Source organism: Spinacia oleracea, chromosome 6 (assembly GCF_020520425.1).
Source record: "Spinacia oleracea cultivar Varoflay chromosome 6, BTI_SOV_V1, whole genome shotgun sequence".
Classification (NCBI taxonomy): Eukaryota; Viridiplantae; Streptophyta; class Magnoliopsida; order Caryophyllales; family Amaranthaceae; genus Spinacia; species Spinacia oleracea.
Genome location: NC_079492.1, coordinates 56370245 through 56393009, shown reverse-complemented (window position 1 = coordinate 56393009; position 22765 = coordinate 56370245). Strand labels below are relative to the sequence as shown.

General features: G+C 38.0%; 1 protein-coding gene across 1 annotated transcript; it reads left to right on the top strand.

Annotated features, from left to right (window-relative positions):
- Positions 1-8385: 8385 nt before the first annotated feature.
- On the top strand, positions 8386-11028 carry LOC130464110 (ubiquitin-like-specific protease 1). The gene is made up of 6 exons (XM_056833517.1): positions 8386-8692; positions 8772-8951; positions 9044-9148; positions 10531-10600; positions 10712-10810; positions 10912-11028. Exons 1-6 carry the CDS (start codon positions 8523-8525, stop codon positions 11008-11010), a joined length of 723 nt encoding a protein of 240 aa, XP_056689495.1. The 5' UTR covers positions 8386-8522; the 3' UTR covers positions 11011-11028.
- Positions 11029-22765: the final 11737 nt, after the last annotated feature.

The window sequence follows — 22765 nt, the reverse complement described above, 5'->3', positions numbered from 1 at the left end:
AAAGGCTTATTTGCATCCCCGCATTTGCCACGCCATTCTAAACATGTGACGCAAATGACAATTTTTAGCATAAAATTTAGTCATTTGCGTCGCAGCTTTGTTAAACTGCGACGCAAATGACTCTAGGATGCCCCCCAGAGTCATTTGCGTCGCAGATTAGTAAAACTGCGACGCAATTAACTCAATCAAGTGCGTCGCAGATTTACTAATCTGCGACGCAAATGACTCTGGGGGGCATCCTAGAGTCATTTGCGTCGCAGTTTAGTAATTCTGCGACGCAAATGATGTTTTGTATTTTTTCTAAAATGCGATATTCCACAGCGCGCGACCTAAATTGAAACCCAATTGCAAAAGCTTCACCCCTCACTGCTTCAATTCCTTCCTCCAACTTCCTCGGCCTTCCTCGTCCTCCGCCGTCAACCTCGTCCTCCGCCGTCAACCTCCGTCTTCCTCGACCTGCTGTTCGTCTTCCTGCCGCGTCAACCTCCTCTTCGCACAGCTCATTGTCCTCCAACTTCCTGCTCGTCGCCGCCCCCTGATCGTCGTTCAACCCCCGGCCTCTTCACAGGTCACTGTCGCCGCTGCTTGCTAACGCCGTCGGCTGCCACGCCGCTGGCCCTCCTCTCTTCAATTGCTCCATCGATTAATTAGGTACATTTAAATTTTATTTTGTGGATATTATTTAATTGAATTTTAATTGTGCATTTTAATTATAATTGTGGATATTATGTTTGAATTTTAATGGTACATTTTAGTTGAATTTTAAGATTGAATTTTAATTGTGGATATTATTTAATTGAATTTTAATTGTGCACATTTAAGATTTAGGTTTTGTTGAATTTTAATTGTAGTTTTTGGTGAATTGTAATAGTTGGTTTTGTTGAAATTATTTGTTTATTACAATTAGGTTTTGTTGAATTAAGGTTATGAAATGAATTTTTGGGTTTGTTTAGGTTTATGAGATGGTTTGTGTAGGTTATGAAATGATGTTTTGGGTTTGCTACAAAATTCGGGTTTGTGAATTTGTGATGTGAAATGAATTGTACTATGGGAACTTGTTATTAGTTATGGTAGGTTTTGTTGGAAGCCATGGATTTATAATGATATGAATAGCCTAGTTTATATTCTAACCTTTGACAAAATTTGGTCATATTGTTTTATCTTTAGTGGTTGAAAATGGATCGGAGTTGGATGTATGGTAGTAAACGATTTTCTACAAGGTTCTTACAAGGGATTCAAGAGTTCATTAAGGTTGCCTTGAAACATCAATCAGAACATGAATCAAGTTTAATTCTGTGTCCTTGTTGTGATTGCAATAATTCAAGGGGGTATCGGGATATTGATGATATTGTTGATCACATAGTTCGTCGCGGTTTTAAGGGTAACTACACGACGTGGACATGGCATGGTGAGAGCATAGATCATGGGGCAAGTTCTAGTATGCCGAGCTCGAGTCAGCATAATCATTGTGATAATGGTGATGATAATGAAATTGAGGATGATATTGGTGTTGAAAGTGAGGAAGAAGAGGAGAAAGATAGGATAGATGATATGATGCATGATGTGGAAGACCATCATTTCGTTGAGCGTCCCCATATGTATGATAGTATAATCAAAGCTTCCGCAACACCATTATATCCTGGTTCTACACAAACTGTACTTGGTGCCGTCATCGAATATTTCAACTTAAAGGTGGAAAACGGTTGGACCAACAAGAGTTTTTCACAGTTTTTGGAGGCCACGTCTGGTAATCTTCCTGAAGGAAACAAACTTCCAAGGTCTAACTATGAGGCCCAGAAGCTTATGTGTCCTTTGGGTATGGATTATGAGAAGATACACGCGTGTCCAAATGATTGCGTGTTGTATCGAAAGCAGTATGCAAATCTGCATGAGTGTCCAAGATGCGGATTGTCCCGTTACAAGATCGTGGAGAATGATGCAACATCAACTAAGAAGAAACCTTCTCCGGCTAAGGTGCTTTGGTATCTTCCAATTATACCAAGATTTAAGCGCCTTTTCTCAGAAGAGAAAACTGCAAAACTCTTGAGGTGGCATGCCGAGGGGAGGAAGAAAGATGGGTTAATGAGGCATCCTGCTGATTCTCCACAATGGAGGAACATTGATCGAAAGTACAAGGTCTTTAGGGAAGAAGTTCGGAATCTCAGGCTTGGTCTTTGCACGGATGGAATGAACCCATTTGGGACACTTAGTACCCAATATAGCACTTGGCCGGTTCTTCTCACCATATACAATTTGCCTCCTTGGTTATGCATGAAGCGTAGATACATCATGTTGTCGCTCTTAATCTCTGGGCCTAAACAACCCGGAAATGACATAGATGTGTATCTAGAGCCACTCATTGAAGATTTGAAATTGTTGTGGGATGAAGGGGTGTTGATGTTTGATGCATACACCAAAACCAATTTCACTTTACGTGCCATGATTTTTTGTACGATAAATGATTTCCCGGCTTATGGAAATTTGTCAGGGTATTCTGTAAAGGGAAAGAAGGCATGTCCAGTTTGTCATGATGATTTGGTCTCGAGGCGCCTAAAATTTTGTGGGAAAGATGTGTACATGGATTACCGGATGTATCTTCCTGAAGATCATCCATTTCGAAAAGAGAAGGAAGCTTTTAATGGAGAATTGGAGATGAGAGAAGCTCCTGCCCCCTTATGTGCGTGTGAGGTTTATGAACGGGTTAAAGACATTGAGACAGAGTTTGGTAAGCCTTATAAAGGTCAGCCAAGTGGTGGTTACAAGAAGAGGTCTATCTTTTGGGATCTCCCATATTGGAGAGATTTGGAAGTTAGGCATTGTTTGGATGTAATGCATATTGAGAAAAATGTTTGTGATGCCATTGTTGGGACATTGTTGAATATGCAAGGGAAAACGAAGGATGGGCCTAAAGTTAGACAAGATATGGCTGCTATGGGTCGCTCCGAGTTGGCACCTCAAGAAAGGGGAAAACGCTGGTACCTTCCCCCAGCTTGTTTCACCTTGTCTAAAAAGGAGAAAGTTAGCTTTTGTGAGTCTTTGCATGGCTTAAAGGTCCCTGCCGGTTACTCTTCAAATTTTCGTAGACTTGTGTCCATGTCTGACTTGAAATTAGTTGGAATGAAATCTCATGATTGTCACGTGTTGATGCAACAATTGCTGCCGGTTGCAATTCGAGGGATATTGCCGCCACAAGTGAGGTATACCATTACAAGATTGTGTTTCTTTTTCAACACAATTTGTAGCAAGGTGATCAATCCAACAATACTGGATGATTTGCAGGCTGATGTACTTGAGACCATGTGTCGGTTTGAAAAGTATTTTCCGCCATCATTCTTTGACATGATGCCTCATTTGATTATTCATCTTGTTCGTGAAATTAAGCTTTGTGGGCCAGTTTGTATGAGGTACATGTATCCCTTTGAACGGGAAATGGGTACCTTGAAAAATAGAGTGATGAATCCGGCCAAACCTGAAGCTAGTATTGTCCAACGAACCGTCGCGGAGGAAGTTGCTGCATGGGTTTCTCAATATATGGCACGTTTGAAAGAAGTCGGAGTACCAAAGTCTAGACATGATGGGAGACTTGGGGGTCAAGGTACAATTGGCAAGAAAAGGATATCAATCAGTTCTGAAATGATGTGTAAGGTTGAGCTGTTTGTGGTGCAAAGTCTTAGTGAAGTCCATCCATACGTGGCTGAGCACATGAACTTTCTTAGAGAGCAATATCCTTCAAAAAATGGTCCTCAACTGATAAAAGAGCATAATCGTTCATTCCTCACATGGTTCAAGCGTCGAGTGATGGATCAATTTTCCGACACGCCTAATGAGGTATCTGACATGGTGAGATGGTTGGCATATGGTCCTAAATGTCAAGTCATATCTTATGAGGGGTACGACATCAATGGCTATTCTTTTTACACGAAGCGACAAGATGACAAAACGACGATGCAAAATAGTGGTGTTACGGCAATATGTTTGTCTTCAGAGTATGCTAGTGTAAAAGATAGAACACTTGTAGATAAGACGAACTCTTACTATGGAGTCATTGAAGAAATATTAGAGTTGGAATATAAGTATTTTAAGATTCCTCTATTCCGGTGCAAGTGGGTTGATATTAGTCGCGGTGTCAAAAAGGATGAACATGGGTACCTGACACTTGTAAACTTTAGTCGAGTTGGGCATCTTGCAGATCCTTTCATATTAGCATCACAGGCAAAACAAATCTTTTACATGGTTGACCCTGCCGATCGTAGTTGGTCAGTTGTTCTGGAAGGCAAAAGAAGAATACTTGGCGTTGAGGATGTAGATGATGAAGAAGAGTATGATGAGCAGTTTAATGAGATTCCACCTTCCTCCTGGCATATCCCTCAAATGATTGACGATGTTGACATGAGTTATACACGCCGAGATCATGATGAAGGATTTTATGTTGAAAAAGAGAAATAGTGAGATAGGTACTATTTTGGCAACTATTTTTTCACCAAGTTAATTTGTAGATTAGTTAAAAGTTGGGTTCGAAAATGTCATTTTTGCCTAAATATGTACTATAACGACCCAATTACCCTTAAATGTGGAATAATAGATTATTACGAGGCTTAGAAAGTTATAACTATGCATATGAGACATGTAATAAGTTTGAAAACATTCCTTAGGTTCTTTGGTTCAAAGTTGGGTTCGAAAATGTCATTTTTGCCTAAATATGTACTATAACGACCCAATTACCCTTAAATGTGGAATAATAGATTATTACGAGGCTTAGAAAGTTATAACTATGCATATGAGACATGTAATAAGTTTGAAAACATTCCTTAGGTTCTTTGGTTCAAAGTTGGGTTCGAAAATGTCATTTTTGCCTAAATATGTACTATAACGACCCAATTACCCTTAAATGTGGAATAATAGATTAGTACGAGGCTTAGAAAGTTATAACTATGCATATGAGACATGTAATAAGTTTGAAAACATTCCTTAGGTTCTTTGGTTCAAAGTTGGGTTCGAAAATGTCATTTTTGCCTAAATATGTACTATAACGACCCAATTACCCTTAAATGTGGAATAATAGATTATTACGAGGCTTAGAAAGTTATAACTATGCATATGAGACATGTAATAAGTTTGAAAACATTCCTTAGGTTCTTTGGTTCAAAGTTGGGTTCGAAAACGTCATTTTTGCCTAAATATGTACTATAACGACCCAATTACCCTTAAATGTGGAATAATAGATTATTACGAGGCTTAGAAAGTTATAACTATGCATATGAGACATGTAATAAGTTTGAAAACATTCCTTAGGTTCTTTGGTTAAAAGTTGGGTTCGAAAATGTCATTTTTGCCTAAATATGTACTATAACGACCCAATTACCCTTAAATGTGGAATAATAGATTAGTACGAGGCTTAGAAAGTTATAACTATGCATATGAGACATGTAATAAGTTTGAAAACATTCCTTAGGTTCTTTGGTTCAAAGTTGGGTTCGAAAATGTCATTTTTGCCTAAATATGTACTATAACGACCCAATTACCCTTAAATGTGGAATAATAGATTATTACGAGGCTTAGAAAGTTATAACTATGCATATGAGACATGTAATAAGTTTGAAAACATTCCTTAGGTTCTTTGGTTCAAAGTTGGGTTCGAAAACGTCATTTTTGCCTAAATATGTACTATAACGACCCAATTACCCTTAAATGTGGAATAATAGATTATTACGAGGCTTAGAAAGTTATAACTATGCATATGAGACATGTAATAAGTTTGAAAACATTCCTTAGGTTCTTTGGTTCAAAGTTGGGTTCGAAAATGTCATTTTTGCCTAAATATGTACTATAACGACCCAATTACCCTTAAATGTGGAATAATAGATTAGTACGAGGCTTAGAAAGTTATAACTATGCATATGAGACATGTAATAAGTTTGAAAACATTCCTTAGGTTCTTTGGTTCAAAGTTGGGTTCGAAAATGTCATTTTTGCCTAAATATGTACTATAACGACCCAATTACCCTTAAATGTGGAATAATAGATTATTACGAGGCTTAGAAAGTTATAACTATGCATATGAGACATGTAATAAGTTTGAAAACATTCCTTAGGTTCTTTGGTTCAAAGTTGGGTTCGAAAACGTCATTTCAGGAGCTTGGTTGTGCTTTCTTTGTTGCTTAATCTTTAAAGAACAGTCTGTTTTTGGGTGGGTTTGTGGACAGAACTGATCAGTTCTGACCAGTGCACAGAACTGGGTGGGTTTGTGGACAGAACTGATCAGTTCAAAGCTGTGCAGATCAGTGCACAGAACTGATCAGTTCTGACCAGTTCTGTGCACTGATCTGCACAGTTCTGATCTGAGCTGTGCAGATCAGTGCACAGAACTGATCAGAACTTTATTTTTATTTTAAAATCCTGCTTTTGAAGGTATGTAATTTTAATGATTTTCCAATGCAGTAGCGTCAGGCATGGATGAAGATCAACACGCAAATTCAGGTCCTTCTAACAAATCACCAAATCAAGTGCCCCAAAAGCAAAAAAAGAAGCCAAGAGGCCCTACAAAAGGAATAAAATCCATGCCCGGGGTTCCAAGAAAAATTGAATGGGATCACTTGGACCGACCCACAGGGAAATGGGCAACGGATTACAAGAATCACATTGGCGAGATAAGTCGCGCAAAGGTTTCAATATTGATCAGAACCTGGGAAGATGTTTCACAAGGAATAAAAGACACTTTGTGGGAAGACGTCAAGGTAACCGGTTTTATTTTGGAAATTCAGTTGTACATATCTACGTGTCTTTTTCATGTGCTAAAAGACTTTCTTGTTCCTTTTCTTTTTCTTTCATTTAGAGAGAATTTCATATCACAGATGAAACTAAGAAAGAAGTTGTCTTAAAGAGTTGTGATAAGCGTTGGAGGGAATTCAAATCAAGATTGGCGACTGGTTGGATTCGGGGTACAAGGAAAAGGCCAAAAGATGAAAAGATGCCATATGATTTGTATAGTTATATAACTAAGGATATATGGAAGGAATTTGTGAAGATACGTACCTCCGAAGAAGCTGAGGTATAAAAATTATTCTTATTTAAAGTCTTGTTATAATCTAAGTTTTATTTTGTTGTAATAATTTCTTTTACCCCCCTAAAATTAGGAAATAAGTGAGAAAGCAAGACAAAGTCAATCTTTCAACATATATCCTCATCATATGGGACAGAAATCATATGCTGAAATGACAAGTGAATGGCAGAGAAAAGGGTACATTCCCTCAGTTTCTTCGTCATCTGAAGGTTCCTCTGCGTCTACAATTTCTTCAAGTTTGCCGAGTAGGACATGTTTATGGCTTCTTGCAAGATCGAAACCAGATGAGAAAGGAAATCCTTACTTGCCGGATGAGGGCACACAAAAGGTCAAAGAAAATATTGTAAGTTCATTTAACAATTTTGCGTAATGTTGTGATTCCTCTAATTTCATATATGTTCTTAAATATGAAACCAAGTGTTGAACTTTTCTCAAAACCATTTGATTTCATGTAGGATGAATGGAAAAGGAAACAAGATGAAGGGGAATTTGTTCCCAAAAGTGCACGAGATGATGTCTTATCTCGTGCACTTGGTAAGACTAAAGAAGGGAGACCACTAACATTTGGTGGTGGAGTAGGCATCAAAGCTGTGTGGGGGACCGGAGAGCGGCGTAGCTTTCGACGGTATGGAGATGCGGAGATGGAGGAAATGGAAGCAAGAGTGACCAAAAGGGTCAAAGATGAGACAATACAAGAGATGAACTCCAAGATGGATGCCATGGTCATGGAGAAATTTATCACATTTGCTAAAGAACTTGGTGTCCAAATACCAAGCCATATGAGGATAGACGCAAATGTTCATAGTAGTTGTCGTTCCGGGGGTTTAGATCCATTTGCCGACATTACGGTATGATAATTTGTGTTTTTCAAGTACTTTGTTTCTAGTTAATTCTATTGAACTTTTCTAACATGTTACATTGTATTTGCGTTATTGTTCAAAATAAATAATAAGGAACCTGTCCCGTGCCATCTATACCTGAACATAGGCTCGGAGAAAGTCTTTGTTGCCTATGGTACCATATGTCCAGAGTTGCTCCTTGATCACCACAACGACGTCACGTCCGATAACGTGAAAGTGAGCGTTGATGATTTTGAGCCCGCGTACAAAGAAGCTCCCGTCCCCGTGCCTTCTCAATATATTAAGAAACTTGCTCAAGCTCATGGTACCTTCACTCAGTGGCCAAAACATTTGGTGTCGCTTACGAATGAGGAGGTAACTAACATATGCATGATAATTTGAAGTAGAACTATTATACCATGTATGCTCACTAATATGTATATCGTTATTTGAAAATCATACCTCAGGTAAACAAGCCTACAAGTAAAGAGCCTAAAGGGAAAGGGAACAAAGGGAAAGAGATAGTGGTTGGGGGAAGTGGAACAAAAGCGTCCAACACTAAATCAAAAACCTATTTCCTTGAAAATTATAAAGTGCAAAATTTGAGTGGTAAGTGCAATGTGATGAAAACTATGATGTTGGGATTAAAAGAAGGGGAGCACGTTAAGGTACATTGCACTAAAAGGACATTCAATATGGAAAAGGACTTTGAAATTAGTGTCACCGTTGAAGACACCGATCAACTTCTCTCGGGAGCATGGCTCAATATATCAATAATACAAGTTTTTGCTACGTGAGTTACCTAAATTCATATTTTGCCCCTAAATTTGATTTTTATGATTGTCTTAACGTTCTTACACTCTATATTATAGGGCTTTGAGTGAGTTGTGTTTTCACGATGATTGTCACCCCAATAGTATTGGATTCATGTGCCCGGAGATGATCTCGGCCACCATGTTAAAGTCCGATGCAGATCGAATTCTATTGTACATCACGAGGTCCATGAGTGCACTTAGTTCTAAGACATTCATCTTATGTCCATACTACGAAAAGTATGAAAATTACTTTGAACTTCGTTTTTAATTGATTGTTATAAATTTAACTTTTTTTTTTCTAACTACATACGTTTATTGTTTGTATGTAGGAGTCACTGGATGCTTTTAGTTCTTTGCTTGTCTAAACGTGAGGTCTACATATTTGATTCTCAACAGAAGAAGAGAAATTTGATGATTAAGGAGCCACTAAACAAGTAAGTAAAGTATGCATATGAAAATGCCATTTTTGCCAAAATTTTTGCCTTAGGTTCTTTAGTTCAAAGTTGGGTTCGAAAACATCATTTTTGCCTAAAAATGACCTAGGACGACCCAAATAGCCTTAAATGTGAAATAATAGATTGTAAAGGGACTTAGAAAGTTATAACTATGCATATGAGACGTGTAATAAGTTTGAAAACATTCCTTAGGTTCTTTGGTTCAAAGTTGGGTTCGAAAACATCATTTTTGCCTAAAAATGACCTAGGACGACCCAAATAGCCTTAAATGTGAAATAATAGATTGTAAAGGGACTTAGAAAGTTATAACTATGCATATGAGACGTGTAATAAGTTTGAAAACATTCCTTAGGTTCTTTGGTTCAAAGTTGGGTTCGAAAACATCATTTTTGCCTAAAAATGACCTAGGACGACCCAAATAGCCTTAAATGTGAAATAATAGATTGTAAAGGGCCTTAGAAAGTTATAACTATGCATATGAGACGTGTAATAAGTTTGAAAACATTCCTTAGGTTCTTTGGTTCAAAGTTGGGTTCGAAAACATCATTTTTGCCTAAAAATGACCTAGGACGACCCAATTAGCCTTAAATGTGAAATAATAGATTGTAAAGGGACTTAGAAAGTTATAACTATGCATATGAGACGTGTAATAAGTTTGAAAACATTCCTTAGGTTCTTTGGTTCAAAGTTGGGTTCGAAAACATCATTTTTGCCTAAAAATGACCTAGGACGACCCAAATAGCCTTAAATGTGAAATAATAGATTGTAAAGGGCCTTAGAAAGTTATAACTATGCATATGAGACGTGTAATAAGTTTGAAAACATTCCTTAGGTTCTTTGGTTCAAAGTTGGGTTCGAAAACATCATTTTTGCCTAAAAATGACCTAGGACGACCCAATTAGCCTTAAATGTGAAATAATAGATTGTAAAGGGACTTAGAAAGTTATAACTATGCATATGAGACGTGTAATAAGTTTGAAAACATTCCTTAGGTTCTTTGGTTCAAAGTTGGGTTCGAAAACATCATTTTTGCCTAAAAATGACCTAGGACGACCCAAATAGCCTTAAATGTGAAATAATAGATTGTAAAGGGCCTTAGAAAGTTATAACTATGCATATGAGACGTGTAATAAGTTTGAAAACATTCCTTAGGTTCTTTGGTTCAAAGTTGGGTTCGAAAACATCATTTTTGCCTAAAAATGACCTAGAACGACCCAATTAGCCTTAAATGTGACTACTACGTATATAATTGTATTTACATGTGTAAATAAAGTATATAATTGCACTTACATGTAAAATATTCTTTGCATTTACATGTGTAAACAAAGTATATATAATTGCATATTTTATCGAATGTGTAGTGCTTTTCGGAGTTACAAGAGACTAGGTGGACAATCTAAGGGAACTAAATTAACATGGATTCCAGCACAGGTATATATATATATAATTAGTTTATTATTTACCTAAGAAATAAGTTTTTCAAAATTATAACATACAATGTGATAGAAATTTTACTTGTGTTATTTATTTTAATGCATTTAGTGTGCTCAACAACCGGGATCACTAGATTGTGGCTACTACGTCATGCGTTTTATGTACGACATAATAATGAATCATGGTAATAGTCAAGATCTTACTAAGGTATGTTCTCATAAACTACGTACTTTATATAATAAATTGAAGTACACAAAACTATTATATTGATCAATCGTTGATAAATTGAATTATTTACACTTTTTTAGGATTTTTCAAGAACATTGCCCTATTCACCGGAGGAGATTAATGAGGTGAAAGATTTTTGGGCAGATTACTTCATGAACAATGTCGAATTTTTAGCTTAATTTGTAATATGAACTTGATCTCTAGCTAGCTACGTACCTTTGTTGTAATAATTTTATGTTTGTTGTAACATGTTGGTTGATCGATCTATGACGAATTTAATTGCCTTTTATTGGGAACGTTAATTACGTTGTAAACTTTAGTGACAGGTATTAATTATAAATGTATTCCCGGTATTGGGAATGAAGCGTCTAATTTCAAAGACGATCATGTCGGAATTTCCAACTAAAATATTAAAAAACGAATATTTTTTTAAAAAAAATAAGTCATTTGCAACGCACGTTAGCTCAATGTGCGAGGCAAATGACTTAATTTTTTGGCGCTAAAATTGTCATTTGCAACGCACATTTAGCTAATGTGCGTTGCAAATGACTTTTCAGCACCATGCCTAAAAAGCTATTTGCGTCGCACATTTAGCTAATGTGCGACGCAAATAACTTTTCAGGCATGGTGCTGAAAAGTCATTTGCAACGCACATTAGCTAAATGTGCGTTGCAAATGAACCTTATTTGCGTCGCACATTTAGCTAATGTGCGTTGCAAATGACTTTTCAGCACCATGCCTGAAAAGTTATTTGCGTCGCACATTAGCTAAATGTGCGACGCAAATAAGGTTCATTTGCGTCGCACAAATGTGCGACGCAAATGACTTTTAGTCATTTGCGTCGAGAGCTTTTGCCACGCACGATGTGCGACGCAAATGTGCTTAAAAGTGCGATGCAAATGACCCTTTTTCCACTAGTGGAAATAAACGAACGAACAAGAGGCCAACTGTCATCAAAAGACCAGCCCAAACAATATTTTCAACGCCCCACTTGGGCGTGAATTATTTCTAACGCCAAGGCTTGGGCGCCGAAAATGAGCCCAGGCCCAAAACAAGCCCTGACTTCTATAGGGTCCTTCCTTATCCATTCGACTCGAAAATTGCCGATTTCTTTACTGAAAGTCGCACCTCACGGCTTTGTTAAGAGTAGCACACCACTACAAAGACATTAAAAAATGCGTATCCCCAAGGAACCTCTTTGACAAGAAATGAACGTCAAGCACGAGTGCTTGGGGGCTCGAAAGAAAATATATATTTCAAAAGAGAGTATGCAAAGTTAAAACAATATTCCCAGACTACGTTGTACGAAGTCCCGTGTTTGGATAATCTCAAAAGATAAAACCGGATTACGACCTCAAGACAAAGGTCGCCGTTGATACTTATACATAGTCCCCTAATCAAGGACCCAGGTAGTGGCAAAATTGAGCCGTAAAGACTAGCTCAAAACCATGAAAGATGATGACCACGAGACAATGGTCCGTCTAAGCACGTTGTCAACCCACATTCAGGTTGCAACTAAATCCGAGCATCCCTCGAAAGAATTCGCTCTTACAAGACTGAATAAAAAGAAATTCTCAAAAGAAATCACAAGAACAAATGAAATAGGGACTTTCCCACCTCAATCGGACAAGATCGCGGCACGTACCACGCGAGTCCCAAATCGAAAAGACGAATTCAGGTTCGCTCACCTTCAGCGGGCGGGGTCTGCGTCACTAACCGCGCAGGTCCTCAATTTTCGAAAATGAAAAGAAAATAAAATCTTCAAAATAAAAAAAGGCTCGCCATCTTCAGCCGGCGGGGTTTACGTCACAAACTGCGTAGGTCCTTATTTTCAAAAAACATCAAAACAGATTCGTCCACTTCTATCAGACGGGGCGTCCACCCTCAGCGGACAGGCTCGCCATCTTCAGCCGGCGGGGTCTACGTCACAAACCGCGTAGGTCCTTATTTTCAAAACATCAAAATAGATTCGTCCACTTCTATCGGACAGGGCGTCCACCTCAGCGGACAGGCTCGCCCACCTTCAGCGGGCGGGGTCTGTGGCACTAACCGCGCAGGTCCTTAGTCGCTGCAGCGATAACTTTTTCCAGGTTTCCCTTTTCCAAAAATCAAAGGATGGTTTCCCTTTTCCAAAAATCAAAGGATTGGTTTTCCGTTTTTCCAAAAAAGAGAGATGTGCTGGATTTTCCTTCGTTTTACGTCCTATAAAAACAAGGGGTTTTCTCGTTTAGCTAACCTTGAAAATGAGAATCTTTAAAAACGTCTTACCTCGTGATTGGGCTTGGCCAGGCCTAGTTACACTTTATAGCTTTGATTTCGAAAACATCTTTAGATACTTCCAATGACAAAGTGAGGGAGTTTCTATACTATCAGTTAACAAATTCCAATGACGCGTGAGGAATGTGTTAACACTTCAAGTGATGACCCTTAAGTCAAATGTTATCACTCGGGGGCTTGTGAGACCCTCGCAAAACAGGTCACATACACCATGGCTTGTATGACGCACTCCGTCTAGTACTTTGACCATCGTATCATCTCGAGACTCAGTCAAAGTGGGGGCTAACTGTAGACACCTACTTTTGTCCCCATTCCCGAAAGGGAAGGTTCGATGATGAGAACATAAATCTCCACTTGGCAACGCATCTCCTATAAAAAAACGGATCTCAATCACCTTTTCATTTCAGCCAAAGCTGCTATTTATAGAAACCTGCTAAGAATAGTAACTGTCGTAAAAGGTAGTTGTTAAAAGTGGCAAAGTCATAAAAGATAGAAACCTGTCAGAATTAGGTGTTGCACTCCAACATAAATCCTAAAAGAGATAGAATTTGCATTCTTGGTATAATTCGAAAATAAGAGTTACGTATTAATTAAATTCCTAACAAACCTAGAGTTCGTAACGGGCCCAGACGCATTCCGTCATAAGTTAAAACGCACTAAAAGACTCGGATAAATCTCAAAAGCTCCGTGTTCTAAGAGTCCAAATATGACAAAGAACTCGGCCCAGATCCCATTAATGCCTGGATCTGGGCGCCGAAATCTTCGGCGCCCAGCCTTAGGCGCTGAAAAATGCCTGGGGCCGTTTTATCTCCGGATTCTTTTTGGATTCGTATCTTAAAAATCTATCATTGAACACACTCTTTTCCTATAAATACAGCCTAAAACCGACGTGAAAAGAACACACAATTCCATAATCTGAGTATTGACTCTAGCCTTAAGCCTAAGCCTCACGCTGCGAAATTGATCCAGCGTTCTATCGCAATCGACCCAAAAGTCGAACAGAACGCATCCTGTCCCTTGTAGCTTGATGAATTAAGCCTAAATACTGGAACATTGCTTGGAAACCCGAGATTCGTTAATAAAAGGAGAAATAGAAAAGCCAAGTGGTTAGTTTTCTGAGAACCACAACGCACCTCTCAAGGGTGCGTTGTAATGTGTCCCTCATATGATTTAATCGCTTTCATCACCCCTTTTATAAAATTGTCAAACTATTAATTTGATTGATCTATCACGCCTAATAAGATAATACCTTGGACAATTGAATTATCATGCTAGGGACCTTAAATCAATCTAAATAAGATAATCACGATCGATTTAGTATTTTGTGTTGCATATTGCAACCTTTGGCCGATTTTCTTTTATTAAGCCCACCTACGACATATTTTTTAATAATCCCACTTTTACTACCCTACGACTTTTATTGGGCCTAACAAGTCATAAACCTGTTGTAGGCGGTAATATGTCCCTATGTGGCAGTACTCTCTCTCGATATATTCAGTCATCATCATCAATGCATCACCATCTCGTTGATTTTTTCACCGGTTATCGATCACTTAAGCCCAACAAAAGTCGTTGGGTAGTAAATGTGGGATTATTAAAAAATATGTCGTAGGTGGGATTAATAAAAGAAAATCGCCCAAAACTTGGATTAATATTACCAAATTTCCCTTGCTAAAATCAATTCAGAATAGTTTAATAGTTTAACGCATGTCCCTTCAATTATTTATGCTGAGCTAGTAAGGATAACCTGCCTCTAGAGTATTATCGATGAGCACTCCTCTCGGTAGCTACAGTCCCCGAACTCTCAATCTTTGCCCTGCGGGTGTACGTTGAGTGATCCCCACACCAGGGATCACAAGGGAACCTATGGTCGTCGTGGTCGAACATAATGGCACTCCCTTTATGTCACGATAACCGGGTTTTGTCAGTTTTTCTCATTGTCGTTAAAAACTGAATGGCGACTCCTATATTACTAGTCGATTGGGTGTAAACTCACAGGAAATCCAATTACACTTGATCTGACAACGTCACGCCCACGAAGGACGAGGTCACGCATTAGCCTCGTGCTTTTTCGACCCCCTCACACCAGTCAGCCTTAAAAAGCATCGGAGCTAGTCAGCCTGAAAAAAATTAAAGGGGCTAGTCACCTTAAAAACCAAGGAGCTAGTCGGCAAGAAAAATCAAATTAAATTAATGTTTATATCTGCATATCCTCGCCTCATAAGCAGGTTACGTTGATTCTGAAGGACCTAGTCAAATACCAATACAGAATCAAAGAATTTGTTTATTCAATAAACGTCTACAGATAAGAATTTGTCAAATACAATACAGAATCAAAGAATTTGTCTATTCAATGATTCTCAAGATTTGTAGGTCCGGCCATATCACAAGTTCTCTTATAAAATCTACCATTCAATTTCGTTCCATTATGTTGTATTCACTTTCTGTTGCCGATCAGGTACTACATTACCCGTAGTGTAACAATACAACACCACCATAAAACATTAGACTCTCTTTGTCTCTCCTTTGCCCCATCGAAATCTCTCTCTTCTTTCATGGGAGCTCATATACAAATCCGTGTTCCAGTTACATTAATTTTTTTCCCTTTTTTTTACTTTTTTTTAATTTTGTATATTTTGCAAAAAAGAAATTTAAAAAAAAACTAATTTTGCATTATTATTTTGAGAAGTCCTATCTTCTCTTGTACATAGTACATTGATTTGATGAAGTCACTCTTGTAAATAATACTAACACATCAAACCTAGATCTTTTGAAAGATTACCCTAAATAAATCATCTGGTAATTAACGATTCCTCTCTTGAAATTCTCTCTAACCTCAATTCAGAGAGGGCCTAATATAAGGGGTGGATCTAGGAATTTACAAATGGGGGTCCCAAAAAAAATTATATTTTGCTTTCTAATTTCTCATATTTACTTTGAGGGTTAAAGTTGAGAGCTAAGTAGTTGAAATATTAAAAACGGCATAAAAATTGTGTGGAGAATTTAGGAACTTTAATTTTGGATTTTCAAAACAATAAATTCATCACCTAGTCCAAATTGCAAAAATAACTTGGCGCAATTTAAATTTAAAATGGAAAAAACGTGTTTTTCATAATTTGAAGGAGATTTACTTTATTACAATAATTATCACTGAACAAATAGCACACAAACATTCTAATAAAAGAAGTAACATCATTCTTAACGCTTATGGGCGGGGCAATATGCTATTATATATGAAGGAATTAATTAAGCCTTTAAGTACAAGAAACATGCAACTAGATATATCATCTCTCCCACTCAGGGTGCCTTTGTTGCAGGAAGATCAATCTTGCATAATGTGATGATCTGCCAAGATATCATTAAGTCCTATACTAGAGGCAATGCTAAGCCTAGTTTCATGATGAAATTAGACCTCAAGAAGGCCTATGACACTGTAGAGTGGAGTTTCATAGAGGAAGTTATGAAGGAGTTTGGCTTTCCTCATCACTTTATCCAGTTGGTTATGACTTGTTTGACCACTACTCAGTATTCTCTCCTCATAAATGGTGTTCCTTCTCCCCTAATTCAACCTAAAAGAGGTTTAAGACAGGGGGGCCCCCTTTCCCCCCTGTTATTCACTCTCTATATGGAGTACTTTTCAAGAATTATGAAGCTGGTTGCCTCTCATCACAATTTCAAACACCACTCAAGATGTAAGACAGTCAATCTCAACCACTTATGTTTTGCAGATGACCTCTTGCTCTTCTGTCATGGAGATGTAACTTCCTTCCAGCTTATGTTGGAGGGTCTCAAGCTGTTCTCTGCTTCTACTGGTTTACAGGTGAATCCTAGTAAATCTTCTATCTACTGATGTGGGTTGTCAGCTCACACCAAAAACATCATCACTGGTCTTTCTGGCTTGATAATTTCCCCTTCAGATACCTAGGGGTTCCCATTAGCCCCAAGAAAATTCGGCTGGGTGATTGCAATTTGTTTGTGGAGAAGATGGTGGCTAGAATTAAAGTCTGGAGCTCAAGACATCTGTCTTTTGCTGGGAGAATGCAATTGGTGAACTCAGTCCTCATGAGCATAAGTGTGTATTGGTGTCAATTGTTTCTCCTTCCTAACACTATCATTAAGAAATCAATTCCATCTGTAGATCATACCTGTGGTTTGGAGTATATGATGATGGTAGACCTGGTAGTGTAAATTGGGACAAACTTTGTGATTCTAAGGAGCAAGGTGGTCTAGGGTTCAGGAACTTATCTTTATGGAACCAAGCAGCTGTGGGAAAGTTGGCATGGGAAATTGAGCAAAAGCTAGATAACTTATAGGTGAAGTGGATACATGCTCTGTATGTAAAGAACAAAAATTGGCGGCTGTTCTCACCATCACTAGCTGCTAGTTGGCCTGTGAAGCATATTTTCAAGGTCAAAGGGATGTGTACTGAAAAGCTTAATGGTCCTAGCTGGCTCACTGATACTAAATACTCTATTAAGAGTATGTACATCAAGCTTTGCACTCCATCAGAAAGAACCCAATGGGCCAGGTATATTTTGTATGTTCCTAAGCATAGGTTCTCCTTGTGGTTAGCTTTGTTGGATAGGCACAAAACCAAGAGTAGACTTCATCAATATGGCATAAGCACTGATAATCTATGTGATATTTGTGGTTCTACCCCAGAGACCAGTACTCATATTTTCTTTGACTGCTCCTACAGTCTTGGATGCTTGGCTGAAATTACAGATTGGTTGGGTCTGTCTTGTACCAGGAAAGTTTTCTCTAGGTTATGAATTGGACTAGAAGATACTGCAAGAGTGCTTTTAAAAGAAAGATTTTTTTTGTTGCTGTTGCAGGCTTGGTTTATCCAATTTGGAGAGCTAGGAATACTTCAGTTTGGGAAGGGACAATGCCAACTGTTGCTACTGTCATTCAATCTTTGAAGTATAGTGTAAAACATGGAGCTATTCAGCTGTGTCAAGATAGATGTAATGAGTTAGATAAGAGCTGGTTGTTTGCTTTATAGTTAGCTCTAGGGTTGTTCAGTCTCAGTGTGTTGAGACTTGCTGTGTGTGACAGTGTTTCCTTGTCTCTCTGCCTGGTTGCATTGTCTAGGTTGTAACCAGTTTAAGGTTATAATATATTTTCTCTCTTGCTTGTCAAAAAAAAAAAAAACATGCAACTATAAATCTATAAAAGTGGAGTGTAAAAGTACATTACTAGAATTATATTTTTGAAAATTACAAAATATTTATGAAGAAAAAATAACATTACTATTTGTAAAAGAAAAATCATGAACTACTCCATCCATCCCAAAATTATAGTCCCGTTTGATTAAAAACACGAATTTTAATAAAAGTGGAATATAGTGTGTGAGAGATAGAAATATAGTACATTGATGATTAATTTGGATGAGAAAATAGAATATAGAACATGTAAAAAGAAATCAAGTACACAGGTAATAGAATATAGTACATGGGGAGGTTTTCAATGCATTTTTTGTGGTCTCAAATGAGGGTAATATGAGAAGTATTTTAAGTTCAAATAAGGAAATATGACAATAATTATGGGACGCGCGATTTGAAATACAAGATTTTAATTTTGGGATGGAGGGAGTGAATAATAGGATAAATATTTTTTTAAAATAAAATTAGCGATGAAGGAAAAACAAATTGCAAAGAAAAAAGGAAAAAAAATATACATGAAGGATTTAGATGATCAATGAAGGACAACTAAAATAAAAAAGAAGGGCAAAAAAATTAACACGAAGAGTTTAGATGATCAATGAAGGACAATCAGTAAAAGATAAAAAGAAGGGGGATTAACTGTTAGGTTATGATACATATAAATCATATATAAATCATGCGGAAAAACCATAAAGCCAGGAATCCAAATTAATTGCCACATAACAATTAGCATAATTTAGGATACATACACTTTGTAGCGTGCCCTCCCTAGCTGCGCCCGAACCGAACAAGAACAAGTTTAGGACTCCAAATGTTGTCCCTCCGTAGATAGTCCACAACACGTTCGGATCCGCCTTAGATTTAATTAAATAGAATTGCACCTAAGGTATTATTTTTATTTGAATATTTGAAGCAATATTAATCTTAGTTTAATCCTTAAAACTATGTGAATAATTGAAATTATGTGTTCATAAATTGTGAATGCCATCATATATCTATAGGGTAGGAATAATGGAATTAGAAGTCTACTAGGATTCAAGTAATCTAAATCTATTAGAATTAGACTTTACTTAAAACTAGTAACTTTAGGAAATTAATCTTTTTAATCTAATCCTAATTTCTTAAGGATTCGATGCATGTACGAACTTCAACACACACACGAGCACGGAACACAAGAGTGCAGGCCATGCCCGCTCGCGCAGAGAAGCCCACGAGTGGCTTCGCAGCCCACGAGTGCTCGCAACCCGTGTCTCGCTCGCAGTCCGCGTCTTTGCTCGCAACACAACGGCGCGTTGGGCCTGGCCTTGCGCTGGGCCTTGCGTGCCTTTGGCTGCTTGCTGCTCATGCCTTGCGCGCTGGGCTTGCTAGGCGTGGGCCTGGCTTCGTGCTGGGCCTTCGTCTAGCAAGCTCGTCCGATGTTTATTTCGTACGACGCGCTTCCGATTAATTTTCCGATTCCGTAATTCATTTCCGATTCGAACAATATTTAATATTTCCGATTCCGGAATTAATTTCCGTTTCGAACAAATACTTAATATTTTCGATTCCATAATTATTTTCCGATTTCGATAATATTTCCGGTTATGACAATATTTCCGTTTCCGGCAATATTTCCGTTTCCGACAATATTTCCATTTCCGATAATATTTTCCGATACGTACCATGTTTCCGTTTCCTGTAACATATACGACTTGGATAATATTTATGTTTACGATACGATCCATATTTCCGTTTCCGGCAATATCATCGTTTCCGGAGTATTCATAATTTTCCTTTTGACGATTTCAGCTCCCACTGGAACCGAATATCCATAAATGGAGTATTTAATTCACTTAAATACTTGATTTGTTCACGTACTATTTGTGTGACCCTACGGGTTCAGTCAAGAGTAAGTTGTGGATTAATATCATTAATTCCACTTGAACTGAAGCGGCCTCTAGCTAGGCATACAGTTCACTTGATCTCACCGGATTATTAACTTGTATAATTAATACTGAACCGCATTTATTAGACTTAGCATTGAATGCGTACTTGGACCAAGGGCATTATTTCCTTCAGTCTCCCACTTGTCCTTAGGGACAAGTGTGCATTGCCTAATTCCTTTGTCGCTTGATGCTTGCTCTTGAACATAAGGTAAGAGTTGTCAATCTTATTATGTCCAGAGGTGTTTCTCGGTTTCAGAGTTCACCTGATCAAATAAACAGATAATCATAGCCTATGATTCATCTGAGCACGGCCATGCATTTTACAGTTTCTAGCTCTCCTAGTGGCCTTGTACAACTTTCAGCATCTCATCCCGATTTAGGGGAGGACAATCCCAATCTTGCGATCTTGAGATTAGACTTCGTTTGATAGGTGATTACCCAAGCGTTGCCTTTATAGCCTCCTTTTACGGTGCGACGGTTGACAACGTCAAAGTAACCAGTTCTTAAACAAGTAATCTCAAATCACTCAGGTATTGAGGATTAGTGTCTAATAATTTTAATGAAATTTACTTATGACAGATTTTCATCTCTTACAGTAAAGTTTCATAGGTCTGTCCGATACTAGTCTTCCCAAAGTAAGTATCTATGCAAATGATCGCGACATCGCCATGTCCACATAGTTCAAGAAACAGAACCACTAGTCATCTTGCATTCTAGTCGTCTAACGTTTTCTAGGCGTCCATCTTTATAGAAAACTCCGACCAGGGACCATTTTCAACTTTTGACATTCAAGTTCACTTGATAGACATTTCTTAGTCAGGTCCTGACAGTCTATCTCGAATATATCGTCAATTTGAAGGGACTCATCATTTAATAAACCACAAATTAAATGGAAAAATGAATTCTATTCAATAATGTGAATGTTTAACCAATAACGTTTTACAAAGTATTAAACTATAAAACTTTAAAACATTAAATAAGGACAACAAAGCCATTCTCCAACATGCTTGATTCCCATAGCTTCAGTGTGCGAGTTGTGCTTCGCCTGCAGTAGAGGTTTAGTTAATGGATCTGAGATGTTGTCGTCAGTTCCAATCTTCCTTATCTCGACTTCTTTTCTTTCAACGAACTCTCGTAGAAGGTGAAATCTACGAAGTACATGCTTGACTCTCTGGTGGTGTCTAGGCTCCTTTGCATGTCAATAGCACCATTATTATCACAATACAGAGCTATTGGTCCTTTAATGGAGGGGACTACACCAAGTTCACCTATGAACTTCCTTAGCCAAATAGCTTCCTTTGTTGCTTCATGTGCAGCAATGTACTCCGCTTCAGTTGTAGAATCCACAATGGTGCTTGCTTAGCACTTTTCCAGCTTACTGCTCCTCCGTTGAGGCAGGAGACAAACCCAGACTGTGATCTGTAATCATCTTTGTCGGTTTAGAAACTTGCGTCCGTGTAGCCTTTAAAAATTAATTCATCATCTCCACCATAGACCAGGAAATCATCTTTGTGCCTTTTCAGGTACTTCATAATATTCTTGGCAGTAGTCCAATATGCCTCTCCTGGGTCTGACTAGTATCTGCTCGTAGCACTAAGTGCGTACGCAACATCCGGGCGTGTACATATCATAGCATACATTATTGAACCAATCAATGATGCATATGGAATCCCACTCATTCGTCTACGCTCATCTAGTGTTTTTGGGCACTGAGTCTTGCTTAGAGTTATTCCATGAGACATGGGTAGGTAGCCTCTCTTGGAGTCTGCCATATTGAACCTTTCAAGCACCTTATTGATATAATTCACTAGTAGAAAAAACCTCAAGTGCTTGGGGTAAAATGCCATCAAGTGCTGGTGATTATGCCCCCATCACTTGAGGGTGAAGCACTTTGTAATATTTCAAGTGCTTGGGGTTCACCCCAAGCACTTAACATGTTAAGTGCTTGGGGTTCCAGAAACCCCAAGCACATGACATGTTAAGTGCTTGGGGTTTACGAAAAACCCCAAGCACTTAACTTGGGATTTATGGAAAACTCCAAGCACTTGACATGTTAAGTGCTTGGGTTTTTAGGAAAGCCCCAAGCACTTGACTTGTAAAGTGCTTGGGGTTTTCCAAAACACCCAAGCACTTGATATTAACAATATTTTTAAATAAAATCTGCTACTATCAAGTGCTTGGGTATTTAAAAAAAAAATACACCAAGCACATAATATTATTATTATTTAAAAAAATAAAATTGTCAGGCCCGTACCACTTTAGCACAATATGTTATAGCTATAAAACCTTTACCTACACCAAACAAACTCATCCAACCACAACGTATATCCTATACACCAATAAACATGCCCTTGTCTCATCCATACACCATTCAATAATTGAAAAAAATCAAAATAAATATCATACAACGGGTTAAAATATATTGTATCTAAATTGTTAATGGAAAAAGGTAGAAAACTACAGTATAAGATTCATAATAATGCTAAAAACGCGAACAATCAAAGACATTCATTAGTAATAAATCGTGCCAACTTGTCTTGAGCACCTTTTATTCATCAGTCGTGAAG